Source organism: Cynocephalus volans, chromosome 7 (assembly GCF_027409185.1).
Source record: "Cynocephalus volans isolate mCynVol1 chromosome 7, mCynVol1.pri, whole genome shotgun sequence".
Taxonomy (NCBI): Eukaryota; Metazoa; Chordata; class Mammalia; order Dermoptera; family Cynocephalidae; genus Cynocephalus; species Cynocephalus volans.
In genome coordinates, this window is record NC_084466.1 from 81227192 (window position 1) to 81244487 (window position 17296).

A 17296-nucleotide genomic window follows, 5' to 3' on the forward strand; every position below is an offset into this window, starting at 1 on the left:
TACAAATGTTTATTCTGAAAGATGCCACTATGAAGTTTGCAGACTCAAATACTGAAAATGGTTATTCAAAATTAAATTTATAGAATACCTAAAAAATGAATTGAAACTTATGGACAGATTTATAATTATCAGGAGCAACAATTTCTTAAAGATATAGAATGTTATTGTTTTAATATAAAGTAGGAGTTTTTAAAATCATCTCCCTTTAGTGCTTTGAAGTGTTACAAGGCCATAAATCAAAAACCAAAATAATTTTAAATGATCACTAATACTATTTAGGCAAAAATTCTCATGTGTCAGTACTTTTAATGTTGAGTACATCAAATGATAGTAAAAAGACACTATAAACAAGATGCTGTCCCTCCATACTCATGAACCGCACACTATATTACAGTAAACCAAGTTTATATTCCACCATCAAGTGTGGTTCTCCCATTAGTTCACTTTGTGATGGATCTGAAAACAAACAAAAACAAACATTTTAAAAGATACTCAAAAAAAGATAAATTCAATGATTCCACTTACATGAAAATCTACAACACATAAAACTAATCCAAAGTGACAGAAAACAGACCATTGGTTGCCTGGGGCCAGAGTGGGGCACTAACTGTAAAGGGACCAAGGGAACTTTTGGGGCTGATGAAAACATTCTACATCTTGATTGAGGGGACCCAGCTGCACGCATTTGTTAAAACTCACAGAACTGTACACTTAAAAATGGGTGCATTCTATTGTATGGCAAATGTACCTCAATACAGTTGACTTTAAAAGAAAAATTAGATTGAAGAAGTTCTCCTTTTTCAAGGTTCTTAAGTTTTCCAGTGGCTTCCCAGATAACTCTGGGAACAATCTCTTAATCTAATTTGCAAAAATGTTTTATCTGGATCCTCTTTCTTTTTTTTTTTCTTTTATTTACCGGGGGCTGGCCAGTCTGGGGATCCAGCTGGCCAGCATGGGGATCCAAACCTGTGTATATAAAGGCATTCAAATCCTAAACTTAAAAATTTTAAAACATCAGGTAACTAAGGAGAGAGAGAAAGAGAGATGATATCAGGGATAATTATGGGGAATCTGAGTTTCAATGATACTGTTTTAAATTTCTAAACAAAGAATATACTCATTTATGTAACTTCAATTTTCTTTTAAACTTTTTTAAGCTTCTGACTTTCTTTAATAAAGTGTGCACTTATTAAACAAATCTCTTGCACCAAAGCAAGCCACGGGCTTGCAGCCTATGGTTCTAGCACTCATGCTGCGAACTCGCCTTGAAAATGAGTAAGAACAGGGCCTCTCCATAAGCCTCGGTTTACTCATCTTAAAGTGAGGGGACTGCAGTATGTGAAAAGCTCCTTCCAGCCATAAGAAAAAGTCTAGTTTTGACTTTACTAGTGCCCTCCTCATACATCCTTCCCCTCCTTGTAAAATGTGCAGAATTTTCTTGGCCAAACACTTCACTGATAAACAGACAAAATCCTCATCATCTCCAGGACTTTAAGTCTTCATACAGTGTTTAGATTAACTACTACTCTCTTATTATGGACTGAAAACTGCAATCTGGGTCAAAAGTGATGAGGAGAATGAGATGTGCTAGAGGTTTAAACACTAGCTACAGATCAAGCACCTGACTAGGCACTGGGGATATAATAGTTAACAAGACAAAGTTCCCAGCTCTCATGAGGCTTAGATTTAAGTTGGGGAGAATGAATAATAAACAATAAAAATATTAGATAACTATGTGCTGTGGAGTATACTATAAAGCAAATGTATTTCACAGGGCTCCAAAGCCCTGTAGTCTCAGGTTTAGCATAACCTTTTGGAATTACATATAGAAATGTTAACCTTGCAAAAGACAGGAAAGTTTCCCCAGGCTAAAGTCTCTGTTGTGGGATAAAGTCTTCGTAACACAGCAAAGTTGCTGGCTCAAGGACAGACAAGTTACTTGATTGATATGTAAACTACTGGGAAAGCTGCTGTAGAGTAAAAGAATGTTTGCTAAGATTAAGGTTTTGTTGGTGGATCGACTTAACCTTTGCAAATTGCATTATGGAATGTCACTTTGCTTGTTTCACTGATGCTACCAGCCTCTATTGTTAAACTATAACCCCACCTATGTTCTTTTACTGTAACTTCCTGGTCTGGAGAATAAATGTGGGGAAACCCCAGTTCATGGTTAATTTCCCAAGGAAGGAATGCCTCTCTCTTGAAGGTTCCGGGAAATTAACCCCTCCAGGGTCTCTCACTGCTAGGAAGAAATGGATTTGAGTAATCCTTTTTGTGGCTCCATCACCCAGGGGAAGAGAGGTGATAAATCCATGTGAGGCAAAGCAACATGTGCCACACAAAGAATTAATGTAAGGTGAGGTGACAGAGTGACTAGGGACTTTAGATTAGGCCTCTCTGAAGAAGTGACATTTAAACTGGGATCTTAAAATATTCTAAGCAGAAGTAACAGCTAGTGCAAGGTTCTAAAGTGATGCCATAAACTACCAAATATATTTTGTAGTCACCATTTCCACAAGAGGGAAACTATCCAAAGTGTAAGGCAGTGGTCTCCTTGGGATAAAACTCATCTGTCTGAACAAGAGATCTTTCCAGCTAATACCTACCTTAGAGAGATGCAAAGAATGAATTAAAAAAAGATGTCCACAAGACAGCTAGTGATCTGTTTAAATGTGAAATTATGTCACATCATGCCCTTGCTTAAAACTATTCAGTGGCTTTCCATTGCAAATCTAAACTCTAAACTTTTTGCAGTTTGCGGGCCGTGGCTCATCTACTCCCTGCCTAGAAGTTTTCAGCCTCACCTTATTCCACTCTCTACTTTGCTCAAAACACTCCAGCCTTACGAGCCTTCTTAAAGTGTTCTTATGTGTGTTGGGAGACAACTCTATCAGTCTGACGCAGTCACAATTATGCCATTCTTGGGGAACAGAGGCACTTATTGCCTTTGTTCTAAACTATCTTTTCTAGGCTGTTTCTAAAGTGAATGGCCTCAGAAAACAGAGGAGCATATAGGACAGGCAGGTTTATAAAAGATTCAGGTGCCCTGAACTTGGAGTTCCTCTCTTGTAACAAAATACAACATGCAGGCATCACCTGACTCTCTTCAGGCTGGTCTGTGGGAAATGGGTCCCAGGAAACCAAAAGAAATGCTGATACTGTGGCTACTGCTATTGCTATGAGTAATAAACTGTCCTTTGTCTCTAGGAGTATATCTACCAGCATCCATTAAACCATGGCAGGCAAACTTGTTAACTTGTAAGCAGGGTAAGACCTCAAATCCTTCAAAGTTCTTTAGCTATTCTCAGGTTAGAGATCCCAAACATATTGTTTCTTCTGCCTAAAATATTCTTCCCTGTACTTGCTGACAACTTCTTTTTTTGGGGGGGGGGAGACAGCTGCCCAGTATGGGGATCCGAACCTTTGACCTTGGTGTTATAACATCTGCTCTAACCAACAAAGCTAACTGACCCACCATTCTTCCCTCTACTTGTAGCTCAAATTCATGTATCTTTCAGGAATCAACTTATGTGTCATTCCTAGAATTTATCACAATTTAGTTTTATATTTGTGTTTTATCTGTTTAACGTTTGCTTCCCCCACTAAAAAGCACATATGTTTTGTTCACTGATGTATATTCAGAGCCTAGCCCATACCTGACATATAATAAATATTTGACTGACTGAATAAATGCTCAGTAAGTCCCTCTTCTTTTCTTTCCAAAGAATTACAGAAGCAGATTTTTAAATGAATACATTTTTATAACTAATTAAAGGTTAAAAACATATGAGGGTACTTCAAAAAGTTCATGGAAAGACTCATATTATTTCAATTCTATTTTTCCACAAACTTTCTGAAGTATCCTCATATAAAAGTAAACTATCTTTTTTTTTTTTTTTTTGGCAGGTGGACAGTATAGGGATTGGACTCAGGATCCTGGTGTTATCAGTACCACACTCTAACCAAGTGAGCTAACTGGCCAGCCCTAGACCTGAACTATCACCTTACTAGTTTTCAAATGAGGTCTAAATTCAATGTAATTGCTTAGGAATCCCAGGTTTCCTGCATTCAAAAAATTCCCTCAAGGAAGAGTCTCAAAGAGGAGGCTCACTAGACTTCTGTTATGTCCACAGCATTTCCTTACCGGACATCCAGCTAAACAAAACTAATAAAACTTAATCTTATTGGGTTTTTCTGTTTCTCCTACATTGCTGGGACATACTTAGCAAAGGCAGTACTGGACAGGAATGTATTTGTTTATCTTCCTTAGGACCAGAAAAAAATAGAGGATGCTGCATGTATTGTTCTTACTCAAACGTCATTTATGTTATACATAATACAATTATTCAGGGAATTTTGTTAAAAATGACAGATTCTTCTTTTCTACTTACCACCTGTAGAAGCACAAAAATTATTGGGGAGAAGGTGCTAAAGAAAACTTTTATCTTATTTGTTCTAGTCATTTTAAAAACTAGTCAAATCCCATAAATACTGTGAATGCAGAAACAACTATCATTGTTTAAGCTGCCCAACAAATCAGACTTGATGTTCAGGACATGAAATGAGTTACTACCATTACTTGACTGAAATGACTATAACCTTATAACTCCATAAGTGATCCTCACTGTTAAAAACAGTTAAAAAACAGTTATTACCATGAAATTTTATCTTACTGCAGTGAATAAAAACAAGGGAATCCAATAAGCTATAATCCTCCATGATGAAGATTGTGCCTGTTTTGTTTGCTGCTGTTGCCTTGTATATTACAGGGGCTCTGTAAAAAGGTGCTGAATGATACTTACCATTAAGAATATCTTCAAACCCAATAGTCTCATCATTACCCCTCAAAATATCCAGTGAAAGGTTTGAGCTTGAAAGAAACGGAAGACGCTGAACCTTTGGGCAAATTATGAAAGGGTAAGATTAGAAAAAAACAATAGAGAAAAATCTATAATCTATACAGAATCTATAATATAATTTCATGTTCTTCATTCTTTATTTGAAAAATTCACAAAACTTAACCAGTGGAGGAAAACACCAGCTCATATTTTAGACACAAACAAAGTTTTAAAAAATACCTCTGGACTGGCTGGTCAGTTAAGTTGGTTAAAACATGGCGCTAATAACACAAAGGTCCAGGTTTTATCCCTGTACTGGCCAGCTGCCAAAAAAAATTTTTTTTCTCAAAATTTTATTCAAAATATGTCAAGACACTGAAATTGTAGCTTTTATTATCACTTAACAATCCCATCAAGTTTGCACATATTTTGAAGTTTTTTGCTCCTGTCCAGGAAAACTACATCACATACTACGTGATGAATGCAAAACTCAAAGCCTAACACGATGTCTCATTCCTGATCCATGTGCAATGATCAAATTCCTGAAGAAATTCCAACTCAGTGAGAGCATTACTCTACTTAATAAACAGATTACTTCATTTTGTATGTTGTATTGTACTGCTCATAGTACAAATGGAAGGTATAAGCCTTTCAAACAGGAGAGGTATCCAGAAATGCAGACCAAAGTCACTCGTGGAGCCTTTAAAAATACAATGCTATTCTGAACTAACGTGATCTCTTTTTTCAAGTATTAAATACATATATCGTAGAATGTGGTACATAGAGCGGAGAACGCATAAGCTGTGGAGGCAGAATGATCTGGATGCTCATCAATTAAATGGCTTTGCACAAGGTACTGGATCCATTTTAGCCTGTTTCCTCACCTGTGAAATAAGATAATACCACCTTCCTCTCAAGTGTGGTATAAAGTATGTATATAGTATAGTATAGCTTACATTTTCTGCAGTATATGTATTTAATACTTGGAAGAAAGAGATGACATTAGTTCAGAATGGCACTGTTTTTAAAGGCTTCACAAATGGCTTTGATCTGCATCTCTGGTTACCACTACTGTTTGAAACGGTTAGCACATAATTGGTACTCAACACACTTTGGTGTGCCCAAAACAAATTTCAGTTTTTCTGTTCTTTGTTAGTTGTCCAACAGTTATAACTGAATGTAGATAATTCTGGATATTGTCAAGATTGCTGAAAGAGTAACAGGTGGTGAGTGACTAAATGATACTAGTATCTTAACAATAATCACACATTTAGAATCTAAGGGGGACGTTATGCTCAGAATTTCCCCCAAAAATGTATCCAGACTAAAGATATTATTTTCAATTACTAATGGCCTACTGAGTAATTTAAATCTTTACAGTGTGGAATAATGTCTCTGGATCGTCAAACCTTTAAAAAAAAAAAAAAAAAAAAGAAGCAAGTGAGAAGGAAAGAGGAGGAAGAGGAAGGAATGGGAGCCTGTAAATTAAACCAGACAGCAAGGGGTCTGGCAGATAGTTAGATGAGAGGTACAGTACTAAGAAGGCATCAAAAGCAGGGATGAGCAGGCAGCTCTTATGTATCTTGACAAGCAAGGATTGCAAAAGTTCTTTTCTGATCCGTCTGATAAGAAAAAAAGGGTCAGAATTCTGGGCGAAGATTTTTAGATGAAATGGTATTAAAAACGTAGGCCCAAAATAAGAGCAATATGTAGCTGAAATATGAGTAATAGGAAAATAAAAAGGAAAGCTGACAATTCATTGCCAAACATATGTTATTTTGCTTAATCTTCAGAACAACCCTAGGCTGTCCTTACTGCTCTCTCCATTTCACATTAAAAACAAAGAAAAAAATCTGAGATTTGGAAAGGTCTCTAACTTACTTAAATTTTTAAGGCCAATAGTTGGTGGAACCAAGATTCAGACCCAGATTACTCTGATTTAAAGCCATGTTCCTTTTAGAGATTTATCGTTGGAAAGAAGTACTCAAAGCGGCTTCCAGAATGACTTTGCCAATACAATTGATGACATTAACAGAACTACTGAAAAAGATGCAATTTTAGCTAGGTCACAGAAAGGAATTCATCTTAATAGAAAAAACATGTGCAAAAGCCAAAAGGTCAAAGAACATAATCAAGAAACTGCAAGTACTTCAGAAAAGGATGGAATTTGGTGGGAAGCAAGGAGAAGTCAATTCACAAACAAAGCCACGTTAAGGAGTTGGGTTTTATTTTGAGGACAAAGTGAGGGGAGTGACATGAAATCTGTTTTACAAAGGTTATTCTGGCTACAGTACAAACAATGGGTTTAAGGGGCAGCAGTGCTGAGTGTTGCAGTAAACCTAATGCAGCATGGCAGGCATGAGAACCAATGCAGCAGCAATAGTGAGAAGATCAAATAATGAACCTGGGTTTATGATAACTAAGGCTCATGCTCTGATATCTGCCTTAGACAGAAACCTATTCATACATGGTAAGAAGTACGTGAGGAATAATGAATTATTCTGTATTTGTACAAGTAAAATTTGAGGGACCTATGGGATTTCCAATTGGAAAAGCCTATAGGTGCTCATGAGAATCCTAACTTGGGAGCCAGCTATAAAAGATAACAAAAGCCACAGGAATAGGAAGGAAATAGAATGAAGAGAGGACAGGAGATGGGGTACTTTTCAGGGAAGAGACAAGACAAAAGGAACCTCCATTGAGACAACTGAGAAGGAGGGGGACATGAGGAAAGTGTGGTATTTTAAAAGTCAAGGGAAGAAGGAAGTAGCCATTAGTGTCAAATACTACAGAGATCAAGTAAAACGAGTGCAAAAAATTGTACACATTGTTCAGGAGCAGTTTCACTGGTGTGATGGGAGCAATAACATAGTGGGTTGGATGAACAGAAGGTATAGGAGTATATATGGAAAACACAGGCAATTTTTTCAAAAGGCTCAGCTTACAAAAGCATACTCAATGAGAGAAAAGTTACTATAACGGGATTTGGGACTGACAATTTTTGTTTTGTTTTAAAAGACAAAAGAGGTTCAAATATGTGTAAAATGCTGCTGATGAGACATAGCGAGTAGAGAGAGAGATTGAAGATATTAGCAACACGAAGGATCACTGATAAAGGGAATTTCTTGAAGTACTGTGATATGATAAAATCCAGAGTACAAGTATAGGAGGACAGTTTTTACACACCTGGAAGGACATTTTCCAAGTACTTATTCCTCGGTAACAGGTACACCCAGCTATAAGTAAATGGCATACTCTTGATACCTCCACTTGGATACTCCTAGAGGCATCTTAAATTCAGTGTAACCCACAAAAAGAAGAAAAACATGAAAGTAGAGGCAGATAAGTTTTCAGACATTGAGCCTACAATCTGAAGGAGTTTTCCACTTAATGACTGCTTTTTTTTTTGTCTATGAAGTATGAATCAAGGTCATATCCTAAAAAGAGAGAAAGTAGAATAGGCTGTAATGGAGCAGAGAAGATAAGGTTTGAATAGCTGTTATGAAAACAGAAGAGTCCTTACAACTGATATCAACACATGTGGGACACATAAATAACTGAGCTCTATAACTCACCTGCTGTACTGCCTTGAATTCCATTTGTAATTTTAGTGGAGCAGACAGACCCTGGATGTTTCTCAGTGTGGAAAAATTCATTTTATCTTGGTTGAGCTGGAACTACAAGACAATGTAATTTGAAACGTTACACTCAATATTCTGTTTTCAAAACAGGAGTAATACATATGGAACACAGTACGTGAATGAAAGATTTTAATATCCATAACTGAAATAAAAACAAAGTACTTTTACTAATTTCTCCTGATAGATTTTAGAATATGTACGTCTACATTTTACCCAGACATCAGGCAAGTATACTTCACCAGTGTAAAATTACTACCTTAATTTTGTATTTACAAAACCAGTAACTTAAATGTTTTTCACATCACAAAAGTGTATTTACAAGGCATATTTTAGAGTGCCTGATTAGAAGTAATACAAATCTGGTAGAGCAAAAAATGGTATAAATAATTTGAGATCCAGAAAATATCACATACATTGCTGAAAATTAATAGTGAATTTCTAAGTATAAAAGTATTTATTTTAAAGGATTTCATAAAAGAAATAACCAAATCATACAATCCTCTAATTAAACTACAATATTTAAACTCCACTTTTTTTGGGTAATTGAGTCAGGGCGGGGGGAAACCCAAAACTCTGAAAAGTCTATTTGATTTGTATTGGGCACTAAACAGCAATTTTTTCTGGAATAATACTTTTACTAAGCATTAATATTATGTTTAAGAAACTTTGATCATCATTTTATATACTTCAGGCAAAATGAATCAACTGAACTCAAGGATTCTAATACACACAGTTTCCCAAAATGGTTCACAAGGAGAATAAATATGATATGCAAACAGACTGTTACAAAGATCTGTCCAAGCTAAGGTAATTATAATGCGGTGAAAGTGACTTCTTGTGATTACTTTTTATTACACTATACTCTCTAACAATCATCAAAAAGATCATTTTGATCAAAAATCTTTTCAAAGATCAGTGCCTACTGGGGACATGATGGGGGACCATATATATGATGTTTGAAAGTAAGGTGTCTAGCAATATGGTTTTTAATTACTTTAGCTTGACACAGCAAATTTTGACAGATGGTCCTTATGGAAAATATGCAATATTTTATTACAGGTATATGATCTGAAGTTCTTTTTTTTTTTTTTTTTTTTTGTGACCGGCCGCACCGAGCGCACCGGCCATCCCTATGTAGGATCCGAACCCGCGGCGGGAGCGCTGCAGCGCTCCCAGTGCCGCACTCTCCCGAGTGCGCCACCAGGTCGGCCCATGATCTGAAGTTCTAAGTGAAGGATTTCTTTCAGATGTTGAGTTATCCTCATGATAAGTAAATATAACTTTATGTAGAAAAACTCTACTTATATAAACTTAGATGAATACACCCACCTTGTAATGTGATAACTGCAATTATCAATCAATACATACATTAGCAACCACATGCAAAATTATGCTCTGTGGCATTATACAACAAAATGGAAGAAACAGCCTAACCTGGAGAAGGTTATAACCAAGTTGGGGAGACATTACATATAGATCAGGGCTTTTCAACTCTCAGCACCACTAACATCTTGGGCCAGATAATTTGTTGTTGTGGGGGCTGTCCTGTGCATTGTAGAATGTTTAACAGCATCCCTGGCCTCTATCCAATAGATGCCATTATTAATAATACTGGCCCAGCCCCAGCCATGCCACCTGTGACACCAAAAATGTCTTCAGACATTGCCAACTTTCCCCTGGGGGGGAGGGCAAAAATCCCACTCCTTCCAAGTTGAGAACCACTGGTACAGATGATGACAGTCATTTTCCATCACTATCACCACTGTAGCTCCCAATCATGGAGAGCTACTAGAGGCCAGCAATATAATACGCCAAGGGATGGGCTATTATTAATTCCACTTTACAGATGAGGAGACTAAGACTTGGAGAGTGAATAAGCAATTTCCCCAAGTTTACTTAGCTAATAAGCATAGTACCTAGGTAGTTCAACTACACAACTCATGCTAAAGGACATAATAAATAATAAGTGCCCAAGAATTTCAAGAAAAAGAGAAACTATTAGTGGTTAAGTGATTAAGGAAGAATACACAGAGGCAGTAGATGTAAGCTGCGTCTTAAGATCTCAAAAGATCCATGCAGTTTCTAGACTCTTCATTCTGACCAGTCTCACTCAGATTTGTCAGTTTCTCTTAACATGTATTGCTCAGAACTGAACCAATATTCCAAATCTAATGGCCAGACTAACACATAGTGAAAAAGTGGAAATGTAATCTTTTACTTGAGCCCCATCTTATTATTGATAAAGTCCAAGATCACATTAACTGTTCTTTTTAGTAGCTAACATAATCTGCAGCTTATACTGAGCATACATTCGATTAAAATTCTCAAATTTTATGTAACAAGTCAGGTTTACCCCACCTAAATGTGTCTAATTCATTTCTTGAACCCAAATGCAGTACTTCACACTTACCTCTATCAATGTTTTTCTTAAAGTTTTGGCCTATTTTGTCATCCATGATATAGTTCAATTATTCATCAAAATGAGCTATCCTTACCAGCTTTTTCTTCCAAAAACCTAATTTACATGCTTCCTATGGTTACCCTCAAGTCTTTGAAAAACACTTAACCTTCCTAAGTGTTCACCTTACTACCTAAGATGGAGGTAGAGACCCAAGATCCCTACCAAAATACCCTTTCTAAATTGACAATTCCTTGATCATTGCTCTCTGGGTACAGTTATCAACCACAATTTACACTACACTAATTTCACTTGGCCCATATCCACCATCTTACCCTCAAGCTTATCCCTTTGTCAGATATTTTGATTCCTTGATTGACCCATTTGGTAATTTAACAGAAGCATGAACTAAGATTAATTTGTTATGAGCTCCTTCAGTTGCTGGTGAACACCACCTACTTTCCTAAACCCTCACAGTCATCTACTTAATCCACTGAACAGTGCCAGGGACCAAGGCTACCACTAAAAAATCTAATTTTTAGTTAGATCCCTTTTAGAAAAGTGGGATTTTAAACTCATCTTTAGTCTAAAGACAACTTCCACTTCTCCCATTATTTCTCAAAAATGATCAACTATGGTTTTATAATCATCATCGTATGCTTTTATGTCTACTCTGGGCTGTAAACTTCTGAGCCTGAAATCTGAATGCACGTAAAGCAACTAGGAGCTCTTTTATTTTCTCATCTTATGTGAGCTTCATAATTCCATTATTTGTTCTACCCTTTCTTATAGATTTTTCTTCTTGCTAAAGAGGGGGGATAGACCAGCTTTCTTTTACCTAGGTGACACTGCACCATCTTCCCCAAGTAGTGAGATACCTCTTTCCTCCTGCTCTAAATGTATATTAAAGAACTTTTTAAGTTGCCTTCAAAAAAACTGTACATGCTATCCTCTCTTTGGGAGTGACCTTTCTCCACCTATTTACCTGGTGAATACTGGCCTAAAACTGTTCAATGTCCCCTCCCTTACAAAGCCTTCCAAAAACCCTAAGCACAGGTGGCTGCCCCGTCCTTGGTCCTCTTCAGCACTTTATGATGACCTCTACCTGTTGCTTGTCTTCCTTATTAAATTTTAACTTTCTTAAGGATGGAGATTATGTCATATTTATCTGCATACCTACTGTGCCTAGTAGATATGTCCCTCAGTAACTTGGAGATGCAGAGCTTGAGAAAGAGGTCAAGGCTAGAGATATGGACTTGGAGGTCAACAGCAAAAATAGCACAGAAAAGATATAAAAGGAAACAGGGTTATCAAATGAGAAATGATTATGAGAAGAAAGAAGAGGTAAACCAACCTTTAGAGATGTCCAAAAAAAGATGGAAAAGGATGTGTAGAAAGGAAGTGTTAGTGATGCAGTTTAATGATAATTTGAAAACCTACCCTACAAGGAAAGTGAAAATAAGACCTCCTATTCTCCATGTTCAAATCCTCAGCACCACAACTGTTTTCATAAAATGAAACCACAAAAGTATTGCTAAAAGTATTTTTCTACTAGAAGATAAAAATAGAGACACAGGTAACATACTTACATTTTTTTCTGATAATTCAAGAGGATGACTGGGCAAAAGTTCATTTTTCACACAAGAAAAACTGGAAAAAAAAAAAAGCATTTAAAAAGATCAAATGTCACTCAATATTCATAGCTCGAAATTGCATCTATCAAGGGTATGACTATAATGGGATGGCATGAGAGAGTTTTTTGGGGATGATGAAACTATTCTGCATCCTGATTGTGGTGATAGTTACATGAATTAATATATGTGCTAAAATTCATAGAACTATACACCAAAAGAAAAAAAGTCAAATGTATTGTATGATAATTGTTAAAAAATGCATCTAGTACAGACACTGGTGGTCAAGACTTCAATCACTAGGCAGAACCTTCCAAAAACTGGTGCCAAATGATCCCCTCTATCTACAAGAAATTTAAAAAATGTATGTTTATTACTATTACTCTGATGAGATGCTTCTTGCACTATATAAAATATCTAAGCTTCTCCCCTTCCTTCAGGTCTAACACATATTCAATATTTAATATGTCTATAATAAATATATGTTGAACAATATGTTCAACATTTACTGAACACCTACTATATACAAAGTATTATTAGGTGATGCACAGCTAGAACCAGACCACTGGTCTTTATCATTCTAGATATATACAGATGACTGTCTACTGTCCAAAGCAGGATTTGGTGGCTCAAAGAAACCTTAGAAATCCTGTAACAATCATTTATTGAATACTGCTTTTATACAGAACAAAAATGGTCTGGCTCATGGCAATCTTACAGTCTAATTGCAAAGAAAAGAAAAAGGAACAATTCGTGTGGGAAAAAGAATTATTAGGACTTGGTTAGTGGCTACCCTATGAATTTGATTATACTACCAACCAAGTTATATCTCCAATTCCAAAGTCAATATGGTACATCTTTTACTATAAAATTGTAAGTCTATAGTGAGGGATTATATCTGTCTCCAAACATGAGCATTAATATGCCATTCTATTATAAGAGTAAATACCTTAAAATTAGATATAAAATTCAAAAAAATAGAAGGGGAAATGTATTATTCTTATTTGATTAAGCAGAAAGGAGACCTGCCAAGAAAAGGGATTAGTACCAGAAACTGAGAGCTAAACATATAGAAACAAAGGAAATCATGGAAAGGGGCATAACTGCATGCTAAAGCTAGAAGAGAAAATCAGTAACAGCCAACCCTTACTGAGTGCTTACTACTGTCAGGTACTGTTTGAAGTATTTTTCAGGTATTAACTTATTTATTCCTCAAAATAACACACACACTACTATTAGCCCTATTTTATAGAAGAGCACACTGAGACACAGAGCAAGTAAGTAACATACCCAAAGGCATACATCTAATAAAGAGCAGAGCCGGGATCCAAATCCAGGCAGCCTGAACCTAAAATCCATCCTCTTAACTGCTGTTCTAGTATCACCCCACAAAAGGTGAATTGCTCCAATAGTTAATAAGTAGGCTAATGTTATAATAGCAAAAAGAAGAATCCTATGAAATCATGCTACTGGGTACCATCTCCTAGGAGGATGTCCCTAGGAACCTACTACTCTGATAAGATGCTTCTTCCACTATGAAAAACATCTAAGCCTCTTCCCCCCACCCTCTATCTAAGGTATTACTTGCTATCTCTCAAATTAAATATACATTTATAGCCTAAAAATATTTACAGAATATTGTGAAAAATAATTCACAGAAAGATTTTTATTAATTTATTTTGGCAGCTGGCCAGTACATAGATCCAAACTGTTGACCTTGGTGTTGTCAGGACCATGCTCTCCCAAGAGAGCTAACCGGCCAGCCCAGAAACATTTTATTATAACAAAATTGAAGCCACAATTCCCCCATATACCCTTTCCGAAGAAGATCGTGACTTTCAAAAGGTCCACTTGCTGAAAGTTCAGTAACTGGAATACTGTCCTTCAGCTGAGATCCAAGTCCCCTGGCATTCTGTAACACAAATAAAAAACAAACATTTAATACAAAAAAAATTTTAAACACACACAAACACCTATGTTAAAATATTGTTTAAGCAGAGAAGAAAAAACATAAGGTCTCTGCCTTCAAAGAGCTGTATGGGCGATTCCAATGAGCCTTAAACATTATGGTAGAGGGACATACATGGTAGAATGAGTAATACCAATCTTGGGGGTGAGAAGGATTCCTGAGCTGATCTCTGAATACTGCCAGATTGAAAGGCATTCTAAGAAAAAAGAAATAACATAGATAAAGGTATGAAACTATAAATGAGCAATCTACAGGCAGTTTGAGATGACTGGCTAAATGCATGCATGAGTGAGGCAGAAATAAAGGCTGGCAAAATGAAAAGCCTTACATGCAAAGAAATTTGGGTTTTATACCAAAATTGATAGCCTCTGAAGGGTTATGGCATCATCATATTGTTTTCACTATAAGATCCCTCCCTTAGGATGGAATGTTTAACACAGAATGAAAAAATTGAGGGCAGAATGCTGGGGAATACTATTCCTTAATAACAAGGAATAACAAAGAAATGGGACTAAAAACAGACAAGTAGCTAGAAAAGAGTGGTCCCAAAAGCTAAGAAAAAAGAAAGGAAATCTCAGAAAGTGTTTGGTTTTTATGAGTAGAGGGCAGTACCTATAAAAAATAAATGTATCTAATCAGGATAATGTATAACAAACAAAAAAGACTCACAGTGCATTTGGTACCGATACATTGTCAGCCTATATATTTATACTATGAAACTTTCAATCACCAAATATTTATTAGGCACCTACTATGTGTCAGATACTCTGCTAGGTGCTGAAGATACAGGTCTTACTCCCAGGGCTTAATCTAATGAAGTTACACAAGTAAGTGTTACAACAGGTAAAGAACAAGATGCTGACTTTAAATCAATTGTTGCTCAAGTACAACATCCCTGCAACTCTGCAGAAAAATGTAAAACGACTACAGGTGGGTTGGTATCTAATTTTAGACTACCATTCTAGGAGAAACTGTTCTGATAAACCAACTTTTTATTGGCTTCTCAATTCATCTGTATATTCCATTTGGTCAGATACTTTGTGTTGTCAGTTTCTCTACTCTACCACCCAAGTTCAGGTTCTCACACATGGATAACTTTAACAATATTCCACTGAGTCCTACTGCTTTACACTCACCCATTTTCCAATTCTGCATATCAAGGTTTTCCTAAAACACACTCCCCCTTCCCCAGACCTCCACACATCCCAGAACTGCTATAAAACCTTTCATTCGCTCATCAGTGTTTGAAAAATAAAGTGCAGACTCCTTAGGCTGGAACTCAAGAACCTGCACAACAGGTTCCAAATACCCTACAAACAAAAAGTCATGGTGGACCAAGAAAAGAATCTGGAATCTAGTGTGAACTGTCACTAACCTACTTTTTGACTGGTGGCAATGCATACAACCTCTCTGGCTTTTTAAAATCATCTGCACAAGGCAGCTGATCTCTTTCCAGGAGTAGAGTGGCATGACTGTGGCTTTCCAAATGTATCTTCTGTTACTTTACTACATGAATATTCTCCTGTCAGATTGCTTTCTTGTAAAGTGACAGAAGAAAGGTTTCTTCTATGCACAAAGAAAAGGGGAATTCTGCTGTCTGGGTATTATTATTACCATCATTTTCCCAATTTCCTTTTGTAAAATATCAGGATTAGTACTTAATGTTTCTAATAAGGTAGCAGAGAAAAACAAATCTATGAAAACCTAATTACAGTTACATTTGGGAGTGTTTATAAAACTTCTTTACAAGGATTTGCAGTATTTACCAACAGAAGCTTTCTAGATTCGGACGGATAGCCTATCAACAGCATTGGTAACAGTCAGTGGCAATGGCGATTCAGGAGTCTCCCCAAATTGTATCACAACTTTTACGTTAAAAAGAAAGAGAAAGTGCGGAGGGGAGTTCTCCAATACCTCTCAAAACGTTTGTAAAGACGGTTATTTAGATGCGACCTATAGTTGTGGGTTGATGATCAGGCAGTTACAAGGGACGGGGGGTGGGAGCAGTTTGAGGACTCGGGGCTCGCAGAGGTTACCTCCTCAGAGGAAAAGGGTAGTCGGCGGCACCACACCACGGAACACTGCGCATTCCAATGTGCCCTTTCCAGCTCCGCGCCAACTACGGGAGAGGGACCCGGGACTGCTAGGGGACCTGGGGATGTGAGGGCGCACACCGAGCGAAGAGGAGGAGGAACAGGACGAAGTCGAACCGCTGCTCACAGAACCAGTGCTGGAGCCGGGCCCGGCGACAGCCACTAATACCCGCCCCAACCCCGTGACTCGACAGATCATGGCGCCCGAAGCCGGCCTCATCCCCACATCTCCGTCGCCCCCGCCACCCGGGGACGGGCTGGGAGGCGACGGTCTGTTCCCGCCGGGCCACGATCCCGAGCCCGCCTGGAACTCGGGCCGCCCGGGGCTCACTCACCATCTTCAACCCTGCTCTGCGAACAGCCTCTCAGTGCGGTCACCAGCAGCCGGCCCCGCCGCTCACTTCCGTTTCCGGGGGCCGTTCCCGTACATCCGCCGGAAGTGCGTCCGTCCGGGCAAGGAAGGAAGAAGGGCGCGGGCGCCGGGAGGGATCTTCGCGGGGCCGGGGCTCCCACGCCTGCAATCACGAGGGACTGAGGAGGGCCAAGGGCGCAGTAAGGGTGTGGGCTGGGAGGAGGGCAGGAGCGGGACGAGACGTGCGGCAGGGGAGGGAAGACGCGGATTCCACTTTATTAATAAACATCCACCGTTCGTATGGAATTTTAAGATGTGCAGTGCGCTTTTGTAGATGCATCGCCTTATTTAACACAAAATCTGAGGCAGATATT

General features: G+C 37.8%; 1 protein-coding gene across 1 annotated transcript; it reads right to left on the reverse strand.

The window, feature by feature from the left end:
* Window positions 1-274: 274 nt before the first annotated feature.
* Window positions 275-17015, reverse strand: POMP (proteasome maturation protein). The gene is made up of 6 exons (XM_063103227.1): window positions 16906-17015; window positions 14323-14420; window positions 12467-12527; window positions 8414-8515; window positions 4803-4896; window positions 275-456 (listed from the first exon to the last, which is right to left on the reverse strand). The coding sequence occupies exons 1-6, from the start codon at window positions 16906-16908 to the stop codon at window positions 389-391; spliced, it is 426 nt and encodes a 141-aa protein (XP_062959297.1). The 5' UTR covers window positions 16909-17015; the 3' UTR covers window positions 275-388.
* Between the last annotated feature and the right edge of the window lie 281 nt (window positions 17016-17296).